This window comes from Solea senegalensis, linkage group LG15 (assembly GCF_019176455.1).
Source record: "Solea senegalensis isolate Sse05_10M linkage group LG15, IFAPA_SoseM_1, whole genome shotgun sequence".
NCBI classification, from domain to species: domain Eukaryota; kingdom Metazoa; phylum Chordata; class Actinopteri; order Pleuronectiformes; family Soleidae; genus Solea; species Solea senegalensis.
In genome coordinates this window covers 13,370,217-13,395,075 of record NC_058035.1, presented here as the reverse complement: position 1 = coordinate 13,395,075, position 24,859 = coordinate 13,370,217, and the positions used below count along the sequence as shown (strand labels likewise).

General features: G+C 40.5%; 3 protein-coding genes across 3 annotated transcripts; 2 read left to right on the top strand and 1 right to left on the bottom strand.

Moving 5' to 3' along the window:
* Positions 1 to 552: 552 nt before the first annotated feature.
* Positions 553 to 8,587, top strand: LOC122781927 (L-threo-3-hydroxyaspartate ammonia-lyase). Its single transcript, XM_044046045.1, has 11 exons — positions 553 to 836; positions 3,057 to 3,384; positions 3,555 to 3,671; positions 4,609 to 4,850; positions 5,133 to 5,298; positions 6,033 to 6,132; positions 6,286 to 6,361; positions 6,522 to 6,647; positions 6,870 to 7,037; positions 7,165 to 7,222; positions 8,102 to 8,587. Exons 1-11 carry the CDS (start codon positions 721 to 723, stop codon positions 8,198 to 8,200), a joined length of 1,596 nt encoding a protein of 531 aa, XP_043901980.1. The 5' UTR covers positions 553 to 720; the 3' UTR covers positions 8,201 to 8,587.
* Positions 8,588 to 9,746: 1,159 nt separating this feature from the next.
* tmem254 (transmembrane protein 254) lies at positions 9,747 to 13,429 on the bottom strand. The gene is made up of 4 exons (XM_044046046.1): positions 13,154 to 13,429; positions 11,635 to 11,738; positions 10,932 to 10,991; positions 9,747 to 10,422 (listed from the first exon to the last, which is right to left on the bottom strand). Exons 1-4 carry the CDS (start codon positions 13,238 to 13,240, stop codon positions 10,302 to 10,304), a joined length of 372 nt encoding a protein of 123 aa, XP_043901981.1. The 5' UTR covers positions 13,241 to 13,429; the 3' UTR covers positions 9,747 to 10,301.
* Positions 13,430 to 16,263: 2,834 nt separating this feature from the next.
* mxtx1 (mix-type homeobox gene 1) lies at positions 16,264 to 17,954 on the top strand (the record flags this gene model as incomplete). Its single annotated transcript, XM_044046306.1, has 2 exons — positions 16,264 to 16,494; positions 16,991 to 17,954. Coding segments are annotated over 2 exons (987 nt in total), but the record flags the coding sequence as incomplete, so codon positions are not given.
* Between the last annotated feature and the right edge of the window lie 6,905 nt (positions 17,955 to 24,859).

Sequence of the window (24,859 nt, the reverse complement as noted above, 5' to 3'; positions counted from 1 at the left end):
GCGTTTGGACTTCCTGCCGAGTTCAGTCAAGAGCCAATTTACTTCTCCACTTTCCTGAAAAATCTGTTATCTGTCAACTGTCTGGCAGCATGTCCCTCTCCATAGCGTGATTATTATTATACATACAGTTTGTGTTTAAATTTATTTTGGGAAGACTTCCTGCTTCACTTTTCAGGCACTGACTGATGACTGCAAAACGTCATCTACTGCTGCCCTCTATATGGATGTACAATATTTTTCTTTTACAGCTTTTGGTGACACTAAAATTAGATGTTCTCTGCATAAACCTACTCATCTTACCCCCTCACCCCTTCATCTCTGATCCTCCACCCATAGCTGTACCCTCATTGTGGTTGAGCCTCCAGATCACTGGTCCTTAGATAAACCCTAAGTCTTCATCTATCTCCTTAGACCGTCTGATTAGCACTAAGTCTTAGAAAGGGGAAGTAATCCCAGTCTGGGCCCAGGAATAGAGACCTGGGAGTGGCCATGTCAGTGGAGAGATGCTGCCGGGCCCCAGTGCATGTCTCCCTGGGTAATCCTGACTTAAAAAGCCCATGGGAAGGTGAAGAGGGAGGGAGCTAAGTTAGGGGGTGTTACACCGTGGGAGAAAGAGCAGTCAGTGTCCTGTCATCCCTCGGACACCCTACACCAGCTGGCACAAGAGAGGGACTCGGAGTCAGATTGTTGTTGGATTGCAGCAGACAGTTTTTGACCAGGATGAACTTTGCTGCACAATTATTCTACTCAAGCTACTTGAGTGAGCGACTTGAGCGTTTGTACTCACCTAGACCTGCAATTAAAGACAACGAGGAGAATGACCCCTTCTGGCAAAGGTGGGAAATCAGAACATGTAAGCTCCTGAATCCCCCAAACATGTCTCCCTTGCCCTGAACCGCCCTGTAGTGACAAATTGTGGGTTTGACTTTCAGAGTGTCAGAGCTTCTATCTTCTGTCGCTTCTATTCCTCCTCCACATTCTTCCCAAGCAAACACATCCCTCAAGTCTTCTTGTTTCTTCCTCTGCCACCTCCACCACACATTTATGACAAAAGAAAATCAACAAAAACAACTTGTTCTTCAAATCCAAATATAGCTGTTATTGTGCTCAAATCTAAATTCTATGAACACCTACCTCTCACGTTTGCCCCAAGCTTCTCAAACTCCATTCAGGTCCACCACAAAAGGTCTCATCTTCCTATTTCTTGTCTCAGAATTCTTGTAGTGGAAAGACCCTCCTTACCTCTTCTCATTCTAGTAGACTTACTCCTTTGCCTGGTCCTCCACCTTCTTCTCCTCATTGTTCCCATGTTATTGTGACTTTTTTTGCAAAATACTCGTAAAAACTTGGGGGAAAAAAAAGATTAAAGGTGTTTGATTGATATAAAAAAAAAGTACTTAAAGTACAGCACTGTGCCACTGCTGTGTGCAAAACAAAAACTATATTGCATGTTGGGTGAGTGTTTGTCTTATAAATAAATAAATACCATTACTCTCAGGATTCAGTAGAAGAAAAAACTAATTTGGGTTATACGTTGATTACATCTAACAAGGCTGAAACAAGCCTGATAAAGAATGAAAGAAGGTTTTTGCAATCTGGGCCTGAATAACAAAAATATAATAACTGCAGCAAAAAATCAATCTGCATCAAACACAAAGATGATTTCTTTCCTCGGATGAAAAGTGTCTCAGTCAGAAAAGGAAGTGGTACCGCAGCCAGCTGGAAGGACATCAAAAAGTACAGCTAGGAGAAAGATGAAAGCCTGGTGGACTGAAACACTTTGCTTTTTGATGATGTCCCTTCTTTTTTTTTTTGCACCATTTAAAATGTTATGCACACAATTTTGCACCTATCAGCTCTTTATTCCATCTTCCTTCAATTTTGAGGCTTTGTTCCCCGCTGCCTTGCTGCTTATTTAACTCTCTGATGTTGTTTTGAAACAACAAACCCACCGTGATCACAGGTGCAGACTTCTCAGGCTTCTCTGTCCACAGCTGTGTTTTGTGGAGCAAACTGTGGATGAATATGGAGCTGAAAGTGGTTGATAGGTGGTCCACGGGGCAGTAATGGATTCAGAGGATGAGGTGAAAGGTTATGAGTGTGTTTATGGCAGATCACTGTGATATAAATAGACAGGGATTTTCTCTGGGTGCTGGCAGCACTGAGGAGGAAAATGCAGCATCTTGTGAAAGCTGCTACAGTCTTACTCAAGCATTTTCTTCACTGGGTTCTTTTTTTTTAATGTCTTTTTATTCTTAAAAACTTACTCAGCTCTATCTGGACTGCAGCGAAACCAATCTGTCTTTTGGCTGCTACTTTTTTTTTGCTTGCAGAACAAATACAAAAAACATGGACGTTCTGTCTCCCCTGCACAGCCTCATTCAAAGTTTCAAACTTACTTGTTAACCATTTGTGATCCACTTTAGTGACTAAGTGCCAGGGTTAATCTCCAGTGAGTGTAATCCTATTATAATAGTTCTACTGCATAGAGATGTTCCCGTTCAACTGTGAGCTATGGGATGCACCCGAAAGAAACGATCCTGGTATTTAATTGGGTTTTGTGCGATGTCATTTGAGAAATGAAACAAAATTCAATGATTTCATTCTGCTTGATTTTACACAATGTCCATTTACTGAGCTGCTATAAATCAACCTGTCCTGCCTTTGGGGCAACATTTCCACTTTAAATGCTGGATTATTTAGAAAAAGAAAAAAGAGAAGCTGAATGACCCAATGAATCATAAGTTGACTAATAGATGTGATCTGTCACATTGAGTGGAAGCTGGGTTGACAAGAAAGGTGAACCAATTCATCTTGTTTGAAGGATTGGGCTTGTGTGTTGGCTCGTTTACGCACCTTCACACGAGGGTCGAGGTCAATGTCATTTAATTTCTTAACTGGGTTTGAGAAAGAATATCTAGATTCAGAAAATGTAAGTAAAATTCTCTTGAGGAGCCTTGAGGAGTGATTTACCTACTGTCCGTTTATATATAACAATTCTTGCATGAGGTCAGTTGAAAATAAATGTAATATATGGCTTTCACTTTGTTACCCAGAGAGGAGCTGCATCTGGGCCCCAGTCATTGCGGTGCCGTTCACAAATGTGGCCCTGTCAGTAATGGCAACAGGGGCCGCAGACCCACGCTCATTGAACCAGAACGTCTGAAGGACTTTGGTGAGGAGGAGCTTCTTAACGGCGATGTGAAGGTCCATGAAACCAAAGTGATGGAACGTCCTGAGATCATGCTCATGGAGCCCCAAAAAACCAGGAGAGTCAGTGAGTTCCAGATTGTCTCCAGACCTCTGCCCCAGTACCTTCACTTTGAGGACATCAGTGCAGCGGCCTTCAGGATCCAGTCAGAGATACAGAAGACACCCTGCACGGTACATCAGCAAACTATGTACACAAAATATAGTCTGTTACAGATTTAGAAAACTGATGCTGCGATCATCCAAGTTTCCTTGAGTTACATCAGTTTTTATTTTTGTTATGCATAGCAGGGTAGATTGAAGGGCAATACTTCACCCATTACAAAGTCTCTCTCTGTGTGCAGTACTCCAGACTGTCCAAACAGTACGGGATGGAAATTTACCTGAAGAAGGAGCATTTGCACTACACAGGCTCGGTGAAGGAGAGAGGAGTGCTGTACCTTCTCACCTCCCTTACACAGGTAATACAGGAGTTGTGCACTTATTTTGTTACCTTTTTAGAACCGTGTCTGGTATAAACACTAACCTTGTGAGGACTAGTAGTCCTCATGGAGACTAAACCTCAGTCCTAATGAGGCAGAAACGAATTTCTGAGATCAGGATTAGGATGTGAAATTGTGGTTAAGGTTAAGGTTAATGTTGTGCATTAAATATCTGCTGTGTAAGAATCAGTAACATCTAATGGTGAGACTGCAGATGGCAACAAATAGAGAGAACTCCTCCGCTCACTTGGCCTTCAAATACCAGAAAGGAATGTTGTATTTAAAAGCAGTTACACATGTGTACAAACATACTTATGGGTCGTTTTCTGCCAATAAACCCTATAACTATAAACCCTCCTACACACTGGACCTTTAACTGGTTGTACTTAAGGTTAATGCTTAATGGTATAATGCTTTGTTTTTGCTGTTCAAATCAATGAAAGTCATTGCATATATATATATTTATATATATGTATATATGCTGGAGTTCTCTTGTGTGTGTGTGTTTATACTTGTATTTATTACCTTTTCTACCTCTTTACTACTGGTTTAGTCCTCATAGAGACCAAAACCTGGTCCTAAGATGTGAATAGTGGTGCTTTGTTTGAATCCAAATGAATGGAAATCAATGTAGTGTCCTATCTATCTTTCTATCTATCTATCTATCGATCTGTTACTTATTTACAAGTAACTAATGACTATGCTGTATGTTGGAACGTCATATTCAGTTCATTTAAGGCCAAAAACAAACCATAATACATCATATTGTACTGTGTAACTTTCTAGAATCATCTTTCACCTCAATAAATATGTAAAGTACCATGAACATTTATCCACTCTGCAACTGCAAAACACAATAAGCTCTCTTTAGTTATTTATTGCTAAGTATTTTAAGCTTGTGTTAACGTGCCCGCAGGAGCAGCAGAGGAATGGTGTGATTGTGGCCTCGGACTGCAACTTCTCCATGGCCGTGGCTCACCATGCCGTGGAGATGAAGATCCCCGTGTTTGTCATCATGCCATCGAGCTGCTCCTCGCCTCGCCTCAGGATCTACAGAGACTACGGCGCCATGGTCATCTCTTACGGCAGCACCAGCCAAGATTCTCAGACACACGCTCGCCATCTGGCCAAAGAGAATGGATACCTCTATATGGAAGAGTCAGTCCCACTGATACAGGCCTTTTTGAAGTTAGATGAAGCAAGCCTGAGAATGTGTTTGTAAAATCTACTGCATTAATAGCTTCAAAAAAAAAGGCTCAGGTACACATGGTATTTGTGGTATTTTCTTGACATACTGTCTGTTCATGGTGCACAGAAACTAAGAAGAGACAAAGAAAGTATATATGAAACGTCAGGTCAGCTGATCATCATGATGCTCTGCAGCTCTTCACCTCACCTGCTCTTTCTCTCTTCCTTCCCTTTTTTTCTCCCATTGTCCAGAGATGAAAGCGCAGCGTACCTGGCAGGACTGGGCACGGTGGGCATGGAAATCTATGAACAAGTGCCCAAACTGGATGCAGTGATTGTTCCAGCAGCTGGACAGTACGGTCTACTGGCTGCCACTGCTGCTGCCATCAAACACTTCAACTCACAAATTCTTGTCATAGTAGGTTTTGACTTTGACAATTCATGGAAGCGGAACACAATGATGTTTTTACATGGACAACAATATTCTGTTTTAAACCAGATTATGACAGTAGTCTGACTCTGCCAAAAGCATTTTTATAAGGTCAATAATCTGATTACTGGTGTCCATGACTATAGTACTGTTGTGATGAGGAAAATAAGGTCATTTCTCCTACATCCTCACTTCTTTTTGCAATTTTTCCCTTGTTCCACTCTTTGCCCACAGCTGTCACAAACAGCTACAGCTCATTTTACACTGGGAGCACAGAGTAGCACTATTTCTATTTTCAATTATAAATATAATAAAATTGTGTGCTGTGAGACTATGAATCACATTCACCGTGGAGTTAGATGCAGTGGCGAGCATCATGAAACACAACATTTGGGCTCATTAAGGCAGCCGCCACGCACAGATTTATGAGTGTAATCATCATAAATGTTTTGTATTGATTGATATCAGTACTGAAGATAATATAATGACATGTGATCAGGGGACGCTGCACATTTGTAAACAACGTCTTCATCAGTCTCGCTTGCGTATTGTGCGACATACAAAATGGTAAATGTTAACATGCCAGTGTGGTGAAATGAGGGTGAGCACAATCATTCAAAGCTCCGTTGTGACTGATTCCATTTGGTGCCGTGGGTCTATAACTCTGTGTGTTGTTTATAGACGCACCGAAAAATGTTTCTAACACATGGTTCCGTCAACAGGGGATTGAACCAGAGGGATTCCCTCTGCTGTTACAGTCTCTGAAAACAGACAGTCCAGTCAAAGACATGCACTGCAACCCCAATAAGAGGCTCTACGGAGGTAAGATTGTGAAATCATTGTCATTATCCACACATTTTCCCCGTGGGAAGCCTTTTAATTTTCCTCCTGCAGTTGGTGAACATGATAATAATAGATCATTGGATTTATGAAACTCAGAATAACAGAATAACATGTTGATCTGTGTGTTTGCAGATCTTGTGGCGCGTTCGCTTGGCGTAAACACTTTCCACCTGGCAAAGAAACTAGTAAATAAAGTCATCACTGTCAGGTAACACTTTATTTTGTCTCTACTCTTCTTTTTGACTTTTATGTCAGAAATCCATCGATCCACTGATCGATGGTTTACTTCAGACTGAAATGGAGTTAAGGTGTTTAAGAGGAATGAAATTTCATTGTCTGATCTCTGATTCCCCCCCATTGCCTCAAAGTGAGGAGGACTCACTGGTGGCGATGCTGCGGTTTCAGGAGTTTGAACGCTCCACTGTGGACACTGAGGGAGCCATGGGGCTGGCTGCCATCTTGGCCGGACAACTGCCAGAGCTGAGAGGAAAAAAGTGGGTCAGATTTGTTAAAATTAGGGCTCCTCAAATGAAAATAACCCATTTCTGTTTAAAGAAGACAGAAGGACAGATATAAATATTGGAACTGCTCTAAAGTTTAAGTTTTTTATAGCATTTTTAATGTAATAAAAACACAGATGTATCATTTTTGAAACAGCTGAGGCCTAAAAAGCTCACACTTTGGCAGTAAAGCAGTGTCACGTGCATCCATTTCAGGGTCGCTGTCGTGGTGAGCAGCGCCAACATGGAGCTGGAGATGGTGAGGCGGTGTGTTGACCGCGCCCTGGTGCTGGACGACCGGGTCAGTAAGTTCTGTGTGCAGCTGGGAGAGTGGCCAGGAGACATGGCCAAGCTGCTGGACGTCCTGTCCAGGGAGGACGTCAGGTAGAGTCAGAGCCTGTTCATTCTAAGAGCCTTTATCTCTGTCACATCATGCTGCTGTTTTACGTAATGTCCCCCTCTGATGCCACCTTTTTAATTGCTTGCTCTTTTTCTGTCATTTCCCTCCTAGGTTGCTGGATGTCTGCCATCGCAGACACAGTGATAAATCAGATCTCTTTAAAGCAAAGGTAGGAGACTTTAATCTTTAAATTCATTTGTTTTACTCTCAATTTGTTCACCTACCTTTTCATAAGTGCCCTTAAACTCTGGCTTGAATTTGGCAGAACTCAGGTTTGAATATGGCTCATTTAGTGAGATATAAATACAATATAAAACATTTTAATGCCGTCTCTTGACCTATTAACATTTTTAGAAAACCATACACTGCTAAGTGTTTCTAATGGAATGGCGATATTCATAACTGCCAAACATGCCAAAAAGAAAATATAAACAAGACAACTCATTTCAATTTTCAAAACAACAAAACAACCTTTATAAAGGGTTTTATGTCACTGTGAGTCTGTGGGAGACTGTGAGTCATACAAACACAAATATTCAAATATTCATTGTATGAAAACATTTGAATAATTTAGCCTGATATGAGGTTTTAAAGTAATTTGTGTATATTGCAAAGGTAATTTCCTAATATTATGCACTCAGACACTGTGCTGGTCTGATACGACCATTAGGTTACATATAAAGTCATAACTTAGAGCGACTATATTAAGTTACGTCTGTTTTCCCTTTATGAGAAAACAAAGCCGCCACTGGATGGAGACCAACGATTGCCTGTGCAGAGAAACAAATCTTCTTGAACCAGTTGTTTTATGGCTTTCCTCTTATCTTTTTTTTTAAGCTTAGTGAAACCATTAAATTGTGTTGAACCAAATACAACTGTGTCTTTCTGCCTCTGCATTATTACCTCTGCAGTCCACACTGACAAATTGGCTCAGCACTTATTTACCAGCAATGTCAAAAGGTGAAATGTGCTGCATAATTAACTGGCCTAATTCTCGTGTGTGTGTGTGAGTGACATCAGAGGACTAACTGTGTGTGTGTGTTTACAGGTGGAGTGTGTGGTGGAAACCAGGGATAAGGCACAGAGCATTCAACTGCGCAAGGTACTGAGTGAGCGCTACCCTTCTCTATGCTGGCTGGACCGGTGATGGACACCAAAACAAACCGTATTTATTATGATAGAAACAGACGACACAGCGTACACTCACTTGCAGACGATCACTATCATTAATGAACTATGTTAAGTGAAAGTCCTTAGGAAAATGGCTCTCTCAGCAAACCCAATATATTATTACAAAGTGGAGATCATTAAAGCTGCTAATGCTTTACTTTAATCATGGCACGCTGTGATTAGAATAAAGTGGTTAGACTGCATTCAGAATATAGTTGTTATAGTTCAACCATCAATTACTGCATTGAGACGACAGGCTCGGTCCTGTGGTGGTCTCATTCTGCACACTATGTTTATGAACACATGTATATATTTCTGTATTTATACTGTCGTGTCAACAAGGAATAAAACTAGACAAACTCTGCACCTGACTTGATTTGTTGGTGATAGGTGGATGAAAGCAAAGGGAAAAAAATAGTGGATTCTTTTTATTAATCTAAAAAAAAAAAATCTATATGTGATAGAGACATGAGATATGAATGAAAGTGCATTGTTTCTATACTATCTGACCCTGATTAATGGCTGGAGAGAGCTCCAGTGGAGACTGTTTAAGAAGAGCTAATGCTCTTAAGTTCATAAGCAGAGGACACTGTGACCCTGTGACACCAACTCAGCCTCGTTTACGTCTGTTTACCCGTGTGACACAAACAAACAAACATCTCCTGCTGGTAGAGCTTGATCCAAACCGACATCTCATACTGTGGATATGAAAAGAAAAAACAAACAAATCCCTATAGGTTTTCTGAAAGTACTTAAAGGTGATAAATGTAGAAGAAGTGCAACAGCGACCTTCAGTGTTTAAGATGGTTACTGCAACACTTGAAAACATTACAGGGGTGTGGTTGCCAGATTTTCTATTAAAAAAAAACATTAGTAAGACAATGCATTTTTACCCAGCATGACACTGTTCATGCATCCACATGTAGTATGTAGCATTGATGTGCTATGAGCTGTGTTAAGAGTTAGAGTTTGTGGCCCTGAAATGAAAGAATATTTTGTGGCTGCACCAGTTATGTGTTGTAATATGTATGATCATTTAATGTCTTAATATCAAACATTTCATACATATATCACCTTTAAGGCTCCATTATTCAATATTTTTTGTATCAAATTACTATTGTGATTAGAGATTGTCATCTACTGTATATGTGGCTATTATGAGGTAATATCTCAACCCCCACTTTTGTCCAGGATGAAATGTCTTTGCGGCTTTTGTATGATTGCCACAGATTTGATTCAGAAATGAATGATCCATTTACTTTTTTTCTTTGGAGCACTAAAGAAAAAAGTGGGTCTGCCACTTTTAGACCGTTTTTAGTCTTGGATCCTTGGTTTTATGTCATTTTAATTCCCATTTTGATTATTTGGATTATCTGCCAATCATTTGTTGCAATGTACCACACTAAGGCCTTTGAACACATTGTATATGAGCTCTGCTGCAAGTCTGACTGTAAACTCTTAGTATTATGTTTAAATACTCAATTCCAAGCACTTTGAGAGGAATAAAAACAAAGGAATTCATCTGTAGTTAGTCAGTAGATTTTTCTTTTTTTTCTTTTTAATACTATTATCGTTAAAACATTAGCACCACCATGAAAGGAAAATTATATGCAGCTGTTCTCTTCCCATTGTTATTAATCCTGGAGCATGGTGGTGGCAGTAAACCCTCTGCAACCTCTCTGCCATTATTATTACAGGGGATAAAATGCCCCTAATGCCACCGTCCAAGCTGGAAGATCCATCACGTATAGCACTACATGAAGTCAGCTCAGGTCAGATTCATGATTCAAGAGAACCAATGATGAAAACTGTTAATGTCATAATCAGTAAACAATTAAAATAGTACCTAAAATCTATGGAATACAAAAGTTGTAAATCTTCCACATTTTAAGAGAGAAATATTAGCAGCATATCTTAAGTTATGTCTCCACTACAACAATATTGTATGAAAAGAAACACTAGAGGAAAGGGGCTCAAGTGTCTTCCTCCAACTGTGGAGGAGGACGAGGCACGAGGAAGCCACTGTCATGGAAATATCAGCTTATGCAGTGCTGTCCTGTAGGCGTCTGCTCCCGTGGTCAGCGTTGTTTAGGATGCACAGGCTTGTACTTGAGGAGCAGGCCGAGAGAGGCGAAGCCATAGAGAAGTGTCTGGACGAACCACAGGCAGCGAGTGGTTGAGTTGGTGATGCCTTTCTCGCTGTGGAGACACAGAGAAAAACAGAATTAGCATCTGTTACATTCTGGGACTTAAATATAACTTGAAAACTCATCTGCTGAGTTTATAAAGTGCAACAGGGCTTGTAAAGACTTTATTGTTTATTATCGTGTTATAACTTTCTTCAATAGCAATATAACATATACAAGTTTGTGTGTGGCGCAAACATATTTACATCAGATGTGATCAATGTGTTGTTTTCTGTCCAGAACACATTTAAACCCACAATTTACTAGATTTGTCACCTTTACTTAAGCAAAAGACAGTCTTGAATCCCCTTACAGTTATCATAATTAAAGATATTGACTGAATTCCAGATGTTTTTCATGGTCATGTCATTCAGCACAACGTGTGCTGTGTTTGACATCAGTGTGAGCCTTTAAGGTGGTTATTAATACTTCTAAGGAAACCAAAATGCCATACAAGTTTGAGTGGTTTATTTTAAAAAGAAAATGGGACCACACCGCCATCTAGTGGACAGTAGTTCTTACCGGCACATCCTCATAGCAATAAAGGCCTCAAAGGCATGAACAGCCCAGGCTGCACACCACCTGTAACAGATGAAAAACAAATTAGATATCTCTCATATCTACACGACATTAAAAACACAACAGTTACATGCACCTCAGTGAAACTCCTTGGTTGTTCCTTTGACAGAGATGAGTAACATCCAGCTGCTGCTACATCACTTTATTTAACAGTCACATGACAACCTAACGGACCAACCACTTAACACATTTCAAACCACAAATGTTTGAACAAACGACCACCACTTCAACCCTCTTCTCAGAAGGAAACACTCTAGTTTGAGGGGGCCCGTCCTGTGTGTCACGTGACCCATCAGCAAAACATCGTCCTTAGATTGATGTCTTTAAGACTTTAAGTGTCAACATTGTGGAGCTTGTGACTGGGGGAATTTGCTGTAACGATCTGCTTAATGTGAAAAACATTAAGGTCTCAGGTGATGAAGAAGCTTTTCAGCCTTGTGGGTTTACATTGCTCTTTAATTCCATTGATGCTGCACTCAAACATCTGTAAAAGTGATTTTTTTCCCCATTCTAAACAGGGAAATCTCACAATATTTCTTCAGTTTATGAAAACAAAGAAATTACTGTATTCCCCATTAAGCTATTCCTGTGACTTTTTGTCCTATTTGCCAACAATGGTTGGTGTAACAACAGCTTAACCACTTACCCTTTGAACATGAAGCCAGCATGATTTTCTGCAAGGTGTTTGCAGAAGCTGCCAAAGGCACCAAGTTGAGCAAATGGGACTTTTTCTGGTACAAACACGGTGCACTAGAAAACACAACACACGGCAATTACAGCATTGACACACATGAACTACATGAACTGTACACATATGCGTTACAGTTCGACTGAAAAACAAGAGTTTGTCTCTCTAAGAGCAGAGCTGCTCATTTTAACCTCTGACCTACTGAGAGTCTGTCAACTTATGCTGAATTTATTCCACAATGTTCTGTCTCAGAAAAACTAAAGGGCTTTTTTTTTTGTTTGATGACTATATAATAATCTGGCCTACAGTCAGCTGACTCTGGTCCCGCTGTGCTGGTTCATTTAATTTTAGTACTGGGGTGCTTAGGTTATTAGACGAGAACTAAGAACTGTGTGTTCTCGGGAAAAGGCAGCCTTTGCAAGATCTTAATGTCACTTATTTTACATCATAATGCAAAACAATCCAATTTCACATAAACCCACAAAAGATTTCAACCAGATATTATTTAGTTGATTCAGTGTATATATGTGTAGTTCTGTCACATCTTCAAGTCTTGTGATTGTTGTTCATTGCACATTTTCCAAAAGATTATTTAAATGTCCTTTTTATGAGGATAATAGAGGTTTACACATGAATGTTTTCATGACATGAAATGAAAGCTACACACATGGACTCCTACAACAAACCACATGCCACACTCAAGTCAAAAAGACTGACATGTCAGGTACATGGATGGTGTATGGGGCCCTCAGAGGGCTATTGTTGGGAGAGCCCAGAGGGTTTATAGCTCACAGTTAAACTGCAAAACATGCAAAAAAAAAAGAAGATCATATTGGTGGTTAGATTTTAATAAGCCTGCTCAATACAACCTAATTATTATGATATACATCAGACTCCACTGAAAATGTTTTCCAAGACCTTTTTTTTTTTTTGTTATTTGCTTCTTTTTCTCCACAAAATTCCTCAGCTCCACTTCTACCACATACCCTGGTATTTCATCCAAGTACCACCAGAGGAAGCGTGTGTACCACTGATGGTACATGTAACTAAACTAGCTAAAATAACACCACAAATATTTATTTACTACCCAAAAAATTAGAAAACTGTTGTGTAAATAGCTGCCACGGGTGCAGGTGTGTTATCATATTCTGAAGACACTCTTTTCTTTCATAGGACAACGGAAGATAACATTAGCTGGAGTTGGCTAACAATGACAGTTGTAAAGCGGACTTTGCCCCCAACGTTTGTTTGACCTTTAGCTCTAAATGAACCCTGACCAGGCAACTTAACAACAGTAACCTCAGAGTCTGCTTTTAGTAGTAATATTATTGTCATCCAAAACAAGCGTTGAGTGGCAACACAGGTAAATTTAATTGTATGTATGAAACGGAAGACATTTAACGCAACACAGCAAGGTGGCGAAAAATGCCACATATACAACACATTTCTTCTGTTAAAACTTGTTTGGTTGACTTACAGTAAAAAATCCCATCGAGACTGTCACCACGACAATCCAGAACAGGCTGGCTCTTTTAAAGTAATCGCACCCATCACTTTTAGCCATTGCTTTAAATGCTGCTCCGCACTGGTTTCACGCTCAAATACGACCGTAAGGAAACAACAGTACTAAGAGGACACTGACGGCACCGTCACAGCAGGGAGGTGTGGTCTTTTTTTCAGAGCACACGAATAAATACAATTACACATACGTCACATATATACAACATACTCGGTACAAAATATACGTATTAACAGTTTTTGGTAAAGATAACACAAGTAGCAGAAAAGAAAAGAAGAAGAATACACGGCCCACGTCAAGGCTGCCCCCTAGAGGCTATTTGCTGTGTCTGTTCCATGTAACTGAATATGGGGACGCGAAACAATTTTGTGCATAGAAATAATAAACGATTGTTAGGCAACATTCTGTGTTGGTGATTTCATAATGTTTAAAATTTAAGAGAAAACATCTGTTGGTTTTGTTTTGTGAAACACCCATGAAGCTGTTTCACCACAATATACAGCACAATTTCTCCAAATAAAGCTTCTCTATTTGAGTGGGTTGTCTTCTCCCAAAAATGACACATGGGCATTGGAAAGACAGACATACAAAGTGCATAATGTATAAATAAACCAAATAACTACATAAATACATCTAAAATAAAATTATAATAAATGTTTACATACTGTGACTCTGTGATGTCATACACTGGCAGCATCCCTTATTTGCAGGATTATTCTAATTCATTTACATGAGGAGATAAGCTGATCAGATGGCATTTTGTTCTTCTGACATACACCCCGCTATAGAGACAAGGCAAAACTAAACTAAGCTCTTTATGCTATCTTTGCATTAGCTGAATAGCCTTTGGGCTGCACCAGTGTTCGCTTTTATCACTTGACTCTTTGTATGTAAACTTGGGCTCAGCAAGTATTTGATTTGCTGGACTGGTGCATTGATAAGAGTCTTTCCCATATTATTATCTTATCAGTCTAATTTTAGATAATGAAATACTGGGTCCAATTTTTTTAAATTCTATATATATAATTGAATGCATTACTTTACCTCAGTGTGTTTGGCAGCGTCCACTTCTGCCAAAATGTTGCATGTGGCGTGTAATTGTATTTAAATAAAGCGCAGGGCGAGTCGGTGGACAGTCAGGAGCCGTCTCCGCACATGGAGACATTGATTCTGCTGCTTGTCCAGATAAAGTTAAAAAGAAAGGGTCTGAGTCTGTTGTGTTTGTTCAGATTACTGTAGTAGACTTCAAGCTGCATTGTCTTCCAGTGAACCTAAGTAGCATAAACCTGTTTTGGTACTTTGTACTGAATGTGTTGTTTGACTATTGACTCAGTTTACTAACATTTACAGTACAGCTACAGCTGATAGTATAGATGTAGGTAAATTAAACAACTAAAGGTCAAGACTTCAGTGTCAATAAGAATAGATGACATATATATTTTGATTCGTGTAATAATGTGGATGTTTTTGAGCAGCGTGTCACTCACCAGAGCAAGGACAAATATGACATATTGAGGTTAAAGGCTGTTCAAGGCCTCGGCATTTCCATACAGCTCAGTCATGGCCTGGACATGTTAAGCCATTTGACAAACTTGACACCCACTTTGATGCACTTATTCGCTGTCATGAGCGCGGTGTGTGGCGATGGAGTAACTGTCCAATTAATCACAGAATAATTAGCCACCTTTGTTTTTGTTGGTGTGATAGCAGGGAGCTGCTCTGCACGTGAAAAGACAACAGGAGCCGCTGATAGGCTTCAGCTCAGAGAGCTATTATGTATTTTGCCAAAGGCTGTAAGTTAAATATTTCTCTGAGGCTATTGTTGCCTGATCAGCATTCAACAGTTTGCAAAGCTGCCCGTGTTTGTCTTCCACACTCATCACATGACTCACAGTCGACAAATTTGAATTTTATGGGAAGCCACTTTCTATTATGTGTCTGTGGTCTCATCTCACAACATCTTCATGAAAAATGTACATGTAGTTATATGCGACATGCATTATTATGATATATAATATATTCAGTCACATAACACTTTATGTTTCCATTGTTTATGGTTTATTTGGTTATATTCTTCTTGTATGACTGTGGTGTATAATATAACATTTTCTATTCTATTCTACTTTTTTTTCGTCCCTTCTTGTACAGATGTTTACATGTTTTTAATGTTTTAAATCGTATTTTATTCATCATGCAGTATTGCGCTTAGTCTTAGGACACCTGCAGCTTTGTTGTTTTTATGTCTGTCAAATTTTGACATTTGGCATTTGGATTAGAATGATGTGAAAATATATAACATGAAATGTTATGATGAAAATGACAGAAATTGCATGGATGTCTGTCTTTTGTCTTCTGATCACTATTAAATGTATATATATTCCTTGGCACCAAAACAACATGCTCACATGTAAGTCGTTTTCTGCGGTATCGATGGGGCTAATTACTCCCAAATTGGCCTTACAATAATGTCAAATTTGCCTTTGACCTTGCCACTGCTTTGATAGTGATTAGGTGAGAACGGGGCTCCTGTTAGCCGCCCATACTCAGCCCCCTCACCCTTCACTGAGCTTTGGCTTTACTGCCATGGCTTTCTGAGGTCTCAGGTGATCAATATAAAAGGTCCCCTGGTCCTAACAGGACTCACACTCAGACATTCTCAGTGAAGGAACCACACTATCCAGAGCTTCATTCATTTAACTGCTGCAATGTGGAAGGATTCTATCAATGGTAAGAACTGTTTTATATAAACGTCTATAAATGTGAGCAAAACAAGGAGGGGGCTTATTTAGATGAGACATCTTTTTAGTCTAACTTGCTTTTTCTACTTGTAACTCACATTTTTTTGAAAAATGTGAAACTTTTGGAAGAACTAGTTGTAGTTGGAAAACAACAAATCAGTGTTTATTTACTAGGTATGTGGTGTCTGACAGTGTGCCAATATAGAACCTTCAAATGATTCTACTTTGTGCAAACAGCTTATACATCCATGCATTAGGAAGCAAGGATGGGCTGAAAGATATAAAATATATGATGATGATAACTGGCTGAAATTATGATAATTTTTGGCTTTTGGCTTCTGTCTGATATATAACCTGCTCTCCTCTCCTCCCTCAGATGATGCAAAGCCTGCAGCCTCCAGCGGCTGCTCCTCTCGCAGCGCTAGTCGCAGGAAGAGAACCAGTTTCTCCAAGGAACATGTGGAGCTCCTACGTGCCACCTTTGAAACTGACCCGTACCCAGGCATCAGCCTCAGAGAGAGCCTCTCCCAGACCACAGGCCTGCCAGAGTCACGCATCCAGGTATACAGTCATTTCGATTTATACATACAGTATATAACATAAAACCTTTCCTGTGGAATAAATATGATGAAATGAATGAAAATGGGTTATTTATGACCAGGGTTTTTAAATCAGAAGTTTAAAAATGTATTCATCTTTATGTATGCTGGTGTTGTTCTTAGATGATATAAGTACATCTTAAAACATAAAGCAAACATATTTGTGTTGTGAGGTATTTTGGGCTGTGGTTTGTTATCATAAAAAGCCTCTGTTCAAATTCACCCGACATAGAATAGTAGATACAGCTATCACGCTATCTCTTTATTTCTTTATCTTAAGAGACACAAGCTGCTTTTATCAGGGTCTTGTTTGACTGTACAACAAGCTCTAACAGCTGAGAACTACTACATTCGCTCTGTGCACCACCGCCCAGTGAATGATTAACGTGACATAATGTGTTGCCTTATCTTTCCCGCTTTCAATCTAACCTCTTTTTTTGTATCTTGTTGCTGTCCAGGTGTGGTTTCAGAACAGAAGAGCTCGCACCCTGAAGTGCAAAGGAACTAAGAAAGCCCTGTGGCAGTCTGACAGTCCAGTCCGTGATGCACTCCCTCTACATCATGGTATTGCCAGCAGGGGGCCCCAGGTTGGCCCTATCCCCCTGCCACCTCAGGGACCTCCCCCAGCCTACCCAACCCAGGTGAAGGAGGAGATAGAAGAAGCCTGCTACTATGGACAATGTCCTCCAGCGTACTCCACAATTGAGGAGCATGGACATTACGGCCCCATGCATGGGGTCCAGCAGGGCCGGCTCCATGCAGGCTTCAGCAGCAGCTCGAGCCCCCACCCAAGGGGCTACTGGTCCCATGCAGGCAGCCAAACCCCACCAGTCACTCCACTGTGGTGCCACTCTCCCCTGGAGATGAGAAGCTCAAGCCAAGCACCGAGCTTCATGTATCCAGGATCAGCAGAGCAGCAGCTGTACATGACCTCCTCCACATCACACTCCTCCACCCCTGACACTCCAGATTCTGGATACTGGGATGTCAGCCTGGAAAACAGCCCAGGTCAGTACTCACAGCTGGAAGATTCGTGGAGTGGGGTTTCTTTGGAAGGCTACAGGGAATCCAGACATCTGGAAGTGGTCCAGCTTGCCCCCCTGCCTGAGCTGTCTCTGCAGGAGATTCTAGGAGAGTTGGATGAGGACTGGCTGGGAGGAGGAGGAGGAGGACTGGACATCCATACCACAGATGAGAAAATGGCTTTCTGTTAATGACTCCGTTACAAGGATTTTCTGTGGACACTTTGAAATCATGTGTATTATTTTGATTTTAGTCATTTGATTACGCTGTGCTGAATTAATGGACCATCAATTACCTTTTACTCAACTACCAATCACTACAGGTTGTATGAGTTTATGTATTTATTCATCTATTCTCTATTTATGATTTTTCTGCACTTTTATATATAACAAAAAAAAACAAAAAACAATAGTAATAAAGAATATTTCAGTTTCATTTGCCTTTCTCTCCGCGTATTTTTGGTTTCTTCACAACCAAGAAGCCATGGATTCCTCTGGCATCCAGATGTGAAAGGTTTGCTGTTACTCTGAGCTGGGATGGAAACACAGATAGCACACTGCAACCAGTAGATGGAGCCTGTGAGTTAGCAGGAGGAGAAGACAAGCGATTTCTTAACAACTGAAATCCATTATAAAACTATGTAGTAAAAGTAATAGCTGGTACGAATCTGCAGATTCTTGGGACAGCTGCAGTTTCATCAAAACCTTTCCCATTGTCGTGTTATACAGTCATATGACCTTTTACACATTTAAGCCTTTTGTTTTTACTTTATTCTGCAATTCCTCATTTAAAAAAAAAAAACTGGTTTTGTTCAAGAGCTTGAGTCATTTATGGATTTAAAGTTTCACAGCTTGTTTCAATGGACCTCAGTTTGTCTGCCAAAAGGTTAAGTTTTCAGGTCAAGATGAAAGAATTACCATATTGCTAAATCCCCCCAGTGTGTATCAACCTTCTTGATCCATGATGACCTGATGACTCCAACACAAAAAAGCCCAGGACAGCTCACAGGATGTTAGGCTCAGGGCTTCACACTGTTTTCCCCAACAGTTGGATGTGCGTGTGTTGTTTACACTGTTTTGGCCTCCTGCCTTCATCCTCAAGATGTGAGGAAGGGTGTTGTCCTTTTGTTGGGGTCTGGCGTGGGTTCCTGTCCCCAGAAAAGAACATACAATAGGCAGGAGAGAACTCAGCTCTTCAGCTCGCTGTACTCACTAAAGATAGCTCGGCAGAGGAAGCGTCACAGACTGTCGCCATATGACGTGTGTCGGGCAGGTGTCCACCAACCTGATACTCAAAAAACAAGATGCAGACAGCTGAGGGAAAAGAAAACTGGTCATAAATCAAAGTGGCATTTCATGAAGGACTTTCTTAAGGCTTACGTTGGTAATAGCAGATCTGGATTAAAGGTAAAAAGAGATGTGGTGTCTTTCTTTAAACGGGACTTCTATGGAGGGTAGAAAAGTCGATAATGAACAATTTATGGATAAATAATTCAATTCAATTTTAATTGTATAGCGCCAAATCATAACATATAGATATCTCAAGGCACTGTACATAGACAACCTAATGGAAAGCAGAGAAACCCAAGAATTCACACAATGTGCGGCCAGATAGTACAGATGTGCGGCCATCTGCCTCGACCGGTTGGGGTAAAAGGAAAAATGTGGGAAAAAGGAGAGGTTGGGGACAGATGGGGGGGATGAGGTAGAGACAGAAGAAAGAGCATGAGTACATTTATTAACAACTATATAACTGATTGCACAATCAGTGTTTATATCAAAATAATCTATTTCTCGGCCATCGAGATGTGGTCGAGGAAAATAACCTTGTGTCTTTACTGGCATCTTTCCACTGTTACCTCTTTAAAATAGCGACAACCACTGGGTATATAAAAGTTGTCTGATGCCTCTTCATTAAAAACTTACATCACCATATAATAAAAATAATTTAACATATAACTTAATTTTATCATATCTTTTCTGTGCAAAAGTTCAATTAAAGCAAACGTGTTATCCTATTGATTTGATTGAAATCATCTTTATGTCCTGATAGCCATCAATAAATAAAGCTCTGACATTAATCACACAGAAGTTATATAACCGATACACCATGTTCCACATGTACAATGATATACCATGTTTTCAAATGGACTGCCTTGAGGTCAGAATTTATACATTTCAGGTTGGGTTATGTTAGACTTCCCAAATGTTTGGAACATGACATTAGTTACTGTACATTCCATAGATACACTACAGCTCAGCAGGTGAACACTGAGTCATACTTCCTGCATTTAAATGTCTGTTCTCATCATGTGTCCATTTCTGGGCTGGTTCACGCTCACCTTTACGGCGACGAACGCGGGCACACATCCAGTTTACTCAGCATATACTCACTGACCCTGCAGCACTCTCTGGTGGCACACTCTTATTTTGGACAAAAAAAAAAGACAATGGAGAAGTTGGTAACCATGGAAACTTGCTTGAGATCATGAGAGAGGAGGATTCACCTGTACCCACTCGTGTACAACTCAGTGCTCAAGGAATGGAATAAAAGGACTTTCTAAAAATGTGAGACCAAGCAAGACAAATAAGGAACACTACAGACCTGTATGTAGATCCTTGTTAATGAACAGAACAGCCGGCACGTACACAGACAGGAAATGTGGAAAGTATGACTCGGCCCTAATGCCGTCATTCTAGCATGATCATGATGGGAATTTTACTGAAACACTGGTGTTGAGAATGGTAATCATGTTTACTGTGATCATTATCTTAATTTAGCATGTTTAGCAGGACATTAGTTCCGCTGGAGTATTCTTTCACTTAGGATTTCAAAGTTCAGGAGTTTATAAAGGTCATGTCACACACACATTGATACAGAGTATTTATGGGGCAAATCTGTTATTACATTAAATTAAATTTAAACATACATGGACTATATCGCAGTCTTCATCAGGAGGAGCTGGAGCTAATGCCTTTTACCCAGCTGGGATTGGCACCAGCGCCACCTCGTGACCCTCATGTGGAGGATAAAGTGGTGGAAGATGAGTGAGTGAGGGGGTGAGTGAGTGAGTGAATTCTGTTGATTTCATAAAGATAATCCAGGTGTGCCGCTATGCGCTCACCATGAATGTGTGTCTGTGAGTCAACAATGGGAACCTTGTTATCTTTCAGACCTTCAGATTTCAGTGTAAACAGGAAATAAGAGACATTTATCATATTAATCAGCTGTTTTTCTAATTTTGACCTTGTTACGGTTGGTAGTGACGCTTCCAGACACGTTGTTTGTGAACTTGCAGTCAGCTGAGCCGTTCATGTGATGAAGATTGTGAGGGCATCTGTGTCTAGTGATGTTTTGGCATGACCATCATGTCTGACATGACTCACTGCTCTTCTACTGCAGACAACGTCTGCGTTCTCCCCATTTTTACCACTTGGCCATTATTTGACAGTTGGGCAAACACCTTATCTAAAGACGTCTTAGCGTGAACACTATTGTATTTGTGAATACTGAAACCCCAGATGAAACAATGAAACAGAACACTGTTTATAAGTGATGGGTTAATTGTATCGCTTCTCACCAAACACACACACATACACAAGTATTTACAGCTCTGGTGTAGACCAAACTGGGGGCAGACAGGCGTGTGACTGATGGTTCTCAGCTGTTGGCAGATACACGGATGAAAACTAGCCTTCACTAAAAATATGGCTTGTAATTTAACCAAACCCTCGCAGGGAGTCCACATTGGCCACGCGCTCTAATTTAGGAGCCCGTTTGAGAGTGTTTGTGATTGCACTGCAACACTCTCTCCTGTCTACAGCTGCCTCACTCTCAGTTTGCAAGATTGTGATTGATGTTAGTCACTGACAGGGAGGAAGTGTCTGTGTGTGTTCGTGTGAGTGTGTGTGTCTACTAATTTTTCTTATGTTTTAAGGACCTCCTCTGAAAAGAACAGAGACCTTGCCTGGACCAGTCGTCCTCATAGGGACCAAATCTTGGTCCTGCTAAGACAGAACCTCATTTCTGAGGCTGGTTAGGTTAAGTTATGGTGTTGGACATTAACTGGTGATGTTAAGTTGTCAAAATGAAAGAATGTCAACACAGATTCCTAAAATAGTTGTGCGTGTGTGTCTACATGGGCGATCCTATGTGCACACTATATAGAAGATAATATCTGGAAACTGGATCGGAGACATGGGAGTGAGAAGCGCTTGCATTTGTTTGCCCATCCCAAAATAGAACCGCTTCCTCGCCAGACTGCAGCCCTCTGCAAATAGAATAAAGTAATTCAATACTATTGAATATTTGAGTTTCCATTCATTGTATATTAAATACGAATAAACACAATTCTATTTCCATCAACATCACCAGCTCTGCTGAGAATACACCACGTAAAGCAGCATGTCCTGTGTCTTAACACTTGTTTGTTTTTTTTAGTATTATGCCGAAATACACAATGCTGCAAACCCCAGTACATTTTTATTGAATGCTCCACCTTTAAATTTAGCTCATACAGAAATAGAGAGTTCATATTAAATGTCAGCCACATGGGAAATAAGGTCAGCGGGCTCATTAATGAACTCCTGGGCAGCAGTTTCTTCTGGTACCTGCCAGTGCTAACATACTGTTCGGCAAACTTATAAACCTGACACCCCAAATGCCCTTCACATGTGGACACTCCTCACAGAAATATAATATATCGATGTTTTTGTCATACCATCGTAAAACGTGGCCGGATAATGTGCCAGCAGAAACGTATTATCACATATTATCAAAGTGAAACTTTCAGTATGAACACATGGGGAAAAACAAACACAAAAGGATCATGGTTTGATCTTCGTCCTTATTAGACTGAAGACAGTGGGGAACATTTTGATGACACTTAATAGTAATCAACTTCAGATATAAACTGTCCTTTATATGTGATCAGATCTTTTGTGGCTGTAATGCAAACCCTAGACGAATAAGACACAAACTAACAACTTTCTGACATCAAGCTATTGAAGTTTTTTATTTTGGACACCAGAGGACAAAATCTGGACTCCATTGAGGAGATGGGTGAGAGGAGGATGTTGGCCAAGCTGACATCAATCATGGACAACCCCTCTCACCCTCTGCATGAGACTGTTGGGGCCTCTAAGCAGCTCCTTCAGCAACAGACTGCTGCACCCGCGGTGCAAGGCGGGACGGTGCCACCGGTCATTCATCCCGACTGCTGTCAGACTGTACAACACTCGTAATGTAACACTCTAACAAGCTTTACTTGCACCACTCCACCACTACTACCTCCACCATCTTGTGCTTACTGCCTGTACACCAGTGCATTTATCCTGTGCAATAGTTAGAATATTTATATTCTTTACTCTTCACTGTATTTATTTATGCATCTACCTGCAACATGCAATATTCTCTAGCCTTCATTCCATGTATATAATATCCATAACCTATAGTTCTTTAACCCTCGCTTGTCTTGTGTTGTCTAATTTTGCTTTTCAGTCTTAACTGTTTTTGCTGCTTTTTGCTTGAGTGAATTTCCCCGATGAGGAATAAATAAAGTTGATCTTATCTTATCTACTCTAACTCCACGGGAATCTCATATGTTTATGGAATTATTAGACTAAAGTTCACTGCTGTCTAATATTAAAGCCGCTTGGGTTTGCATCACACACAGCATGAAAGCTGGAGATGTGAAATACGACTCTGTGAATATCAAAACAAACTCATGCATCATAGAAAGTTAACATAACATATAGGACTTCAAATACAAAAGTTTGATTAAACTCACCAGCCACTGTATGAGGCACACAGGACAGGAGTAACATGTAACATGACAGTGGCTGATGTCAGGAGTCTTAGCATGGGTGTAAGGTGCATCCATCAGTGATAATCTCAGCGGGGTGAGGTTAGTCATCCCCCCCCCTCCCTCCCTCCCTCTCAACCTCATCGCCTGCCTGCCCAGCCCAGAGCAGAGAGCCATGTCTCCAGTGCAACACCTTCAGCAGGAGTACTACATGTATGAGGTAATTGTTGTTTGGTCATGTGAGCTGCTGCAGCAGCTGTCAAATGTGATGACAGCAGGAGAATCCTCAACTCCGCCCCCAAGAGCCGATTGGACACATCACAGACATCTAGGGACCATCAACCAGGAGGAGATCAATCTGTAGAGGGGGCACAGAGTCCAGTTTCAACTGTAAAACACACAGAAAAAGCAAGATAAGAGAGGAAAAAGGTTTACACATATGATTTTATATACAGGACTTTATTTGAGTTTATCTTTGTACAGGAACACAAACACTTTCATGACAACGCATTTATAAAGTCCTGCATTTTCCTATTAGGCAACATTTTTTATGTAAATATAATGGGCTCCCAACGGAATTTCAATTTACCTGGGGTTTAGATAGATAGATAGATAGATCGATAGATAGATAGATAGAAAGATAGATCGATAGAAAGAAGACTAATAATATAAAGATTGTTTCTGTAAACTAATAATCGGTGACTTTGGGATCAACTGATGGTTTTGGCTTTTCCAACTTACACTATAAGAACATGTGACCTTGAGGGCAGGGCGACAAAGTCAGGAAGAGATATGATCTGGCATCTGCTGACTCATTCCCACCCTGGTTGTAGAAAGGCGTGCTTTATTAAGATGGTTATAGGTGGCCTAATTCAAGAAGGCAGCCCACACCTGGCTAAGTGCTCTACAGAGGTCATACCTCTGTACCCCACCCTCCTTCTTTCATAAACACATACCTTCTCCTGTGGCTTCTCCATCTGCAGCTCACCACTCCCATATCTCATCTGTCCCATTCACACACACACACACACACACACACACTGAGAGCACAGCAGCACAGGAAGAGTGGATCATCTGTTAATGTCCTCAAGTACAAAGTCATGTGAAAAGCAAACAGAGTTCCCTAAATTTAGAACTTGGAGTCTGACTTGAGTTACAACATTCTGGTATCTAAACAAACAGGTGGGGCGTATTCTCATATGTTATGCTGAAAGACTCTATGGTTGGACAGATGCACGTCTAGCCAAAATTAGGATCATTTTACATTTGTCTTTACTTTGGGACTGAGTGAGGCTTGCAGTTGGCTCGATGTATAGGCCCAGGAATACAAATATAAATCGTGAGTGACTTTAAAATGATATCTAGCTTGCATCACGGTGAGGAAAATCACAACATTAAAGGTCCATTCTGTAAGAATCAGTCCGGTTTTAGTCAGTCTAATACAATAATTCTGTTTTCTTAATGTCATGTAAACACATTAGTGTTATGACAACACTTCGAG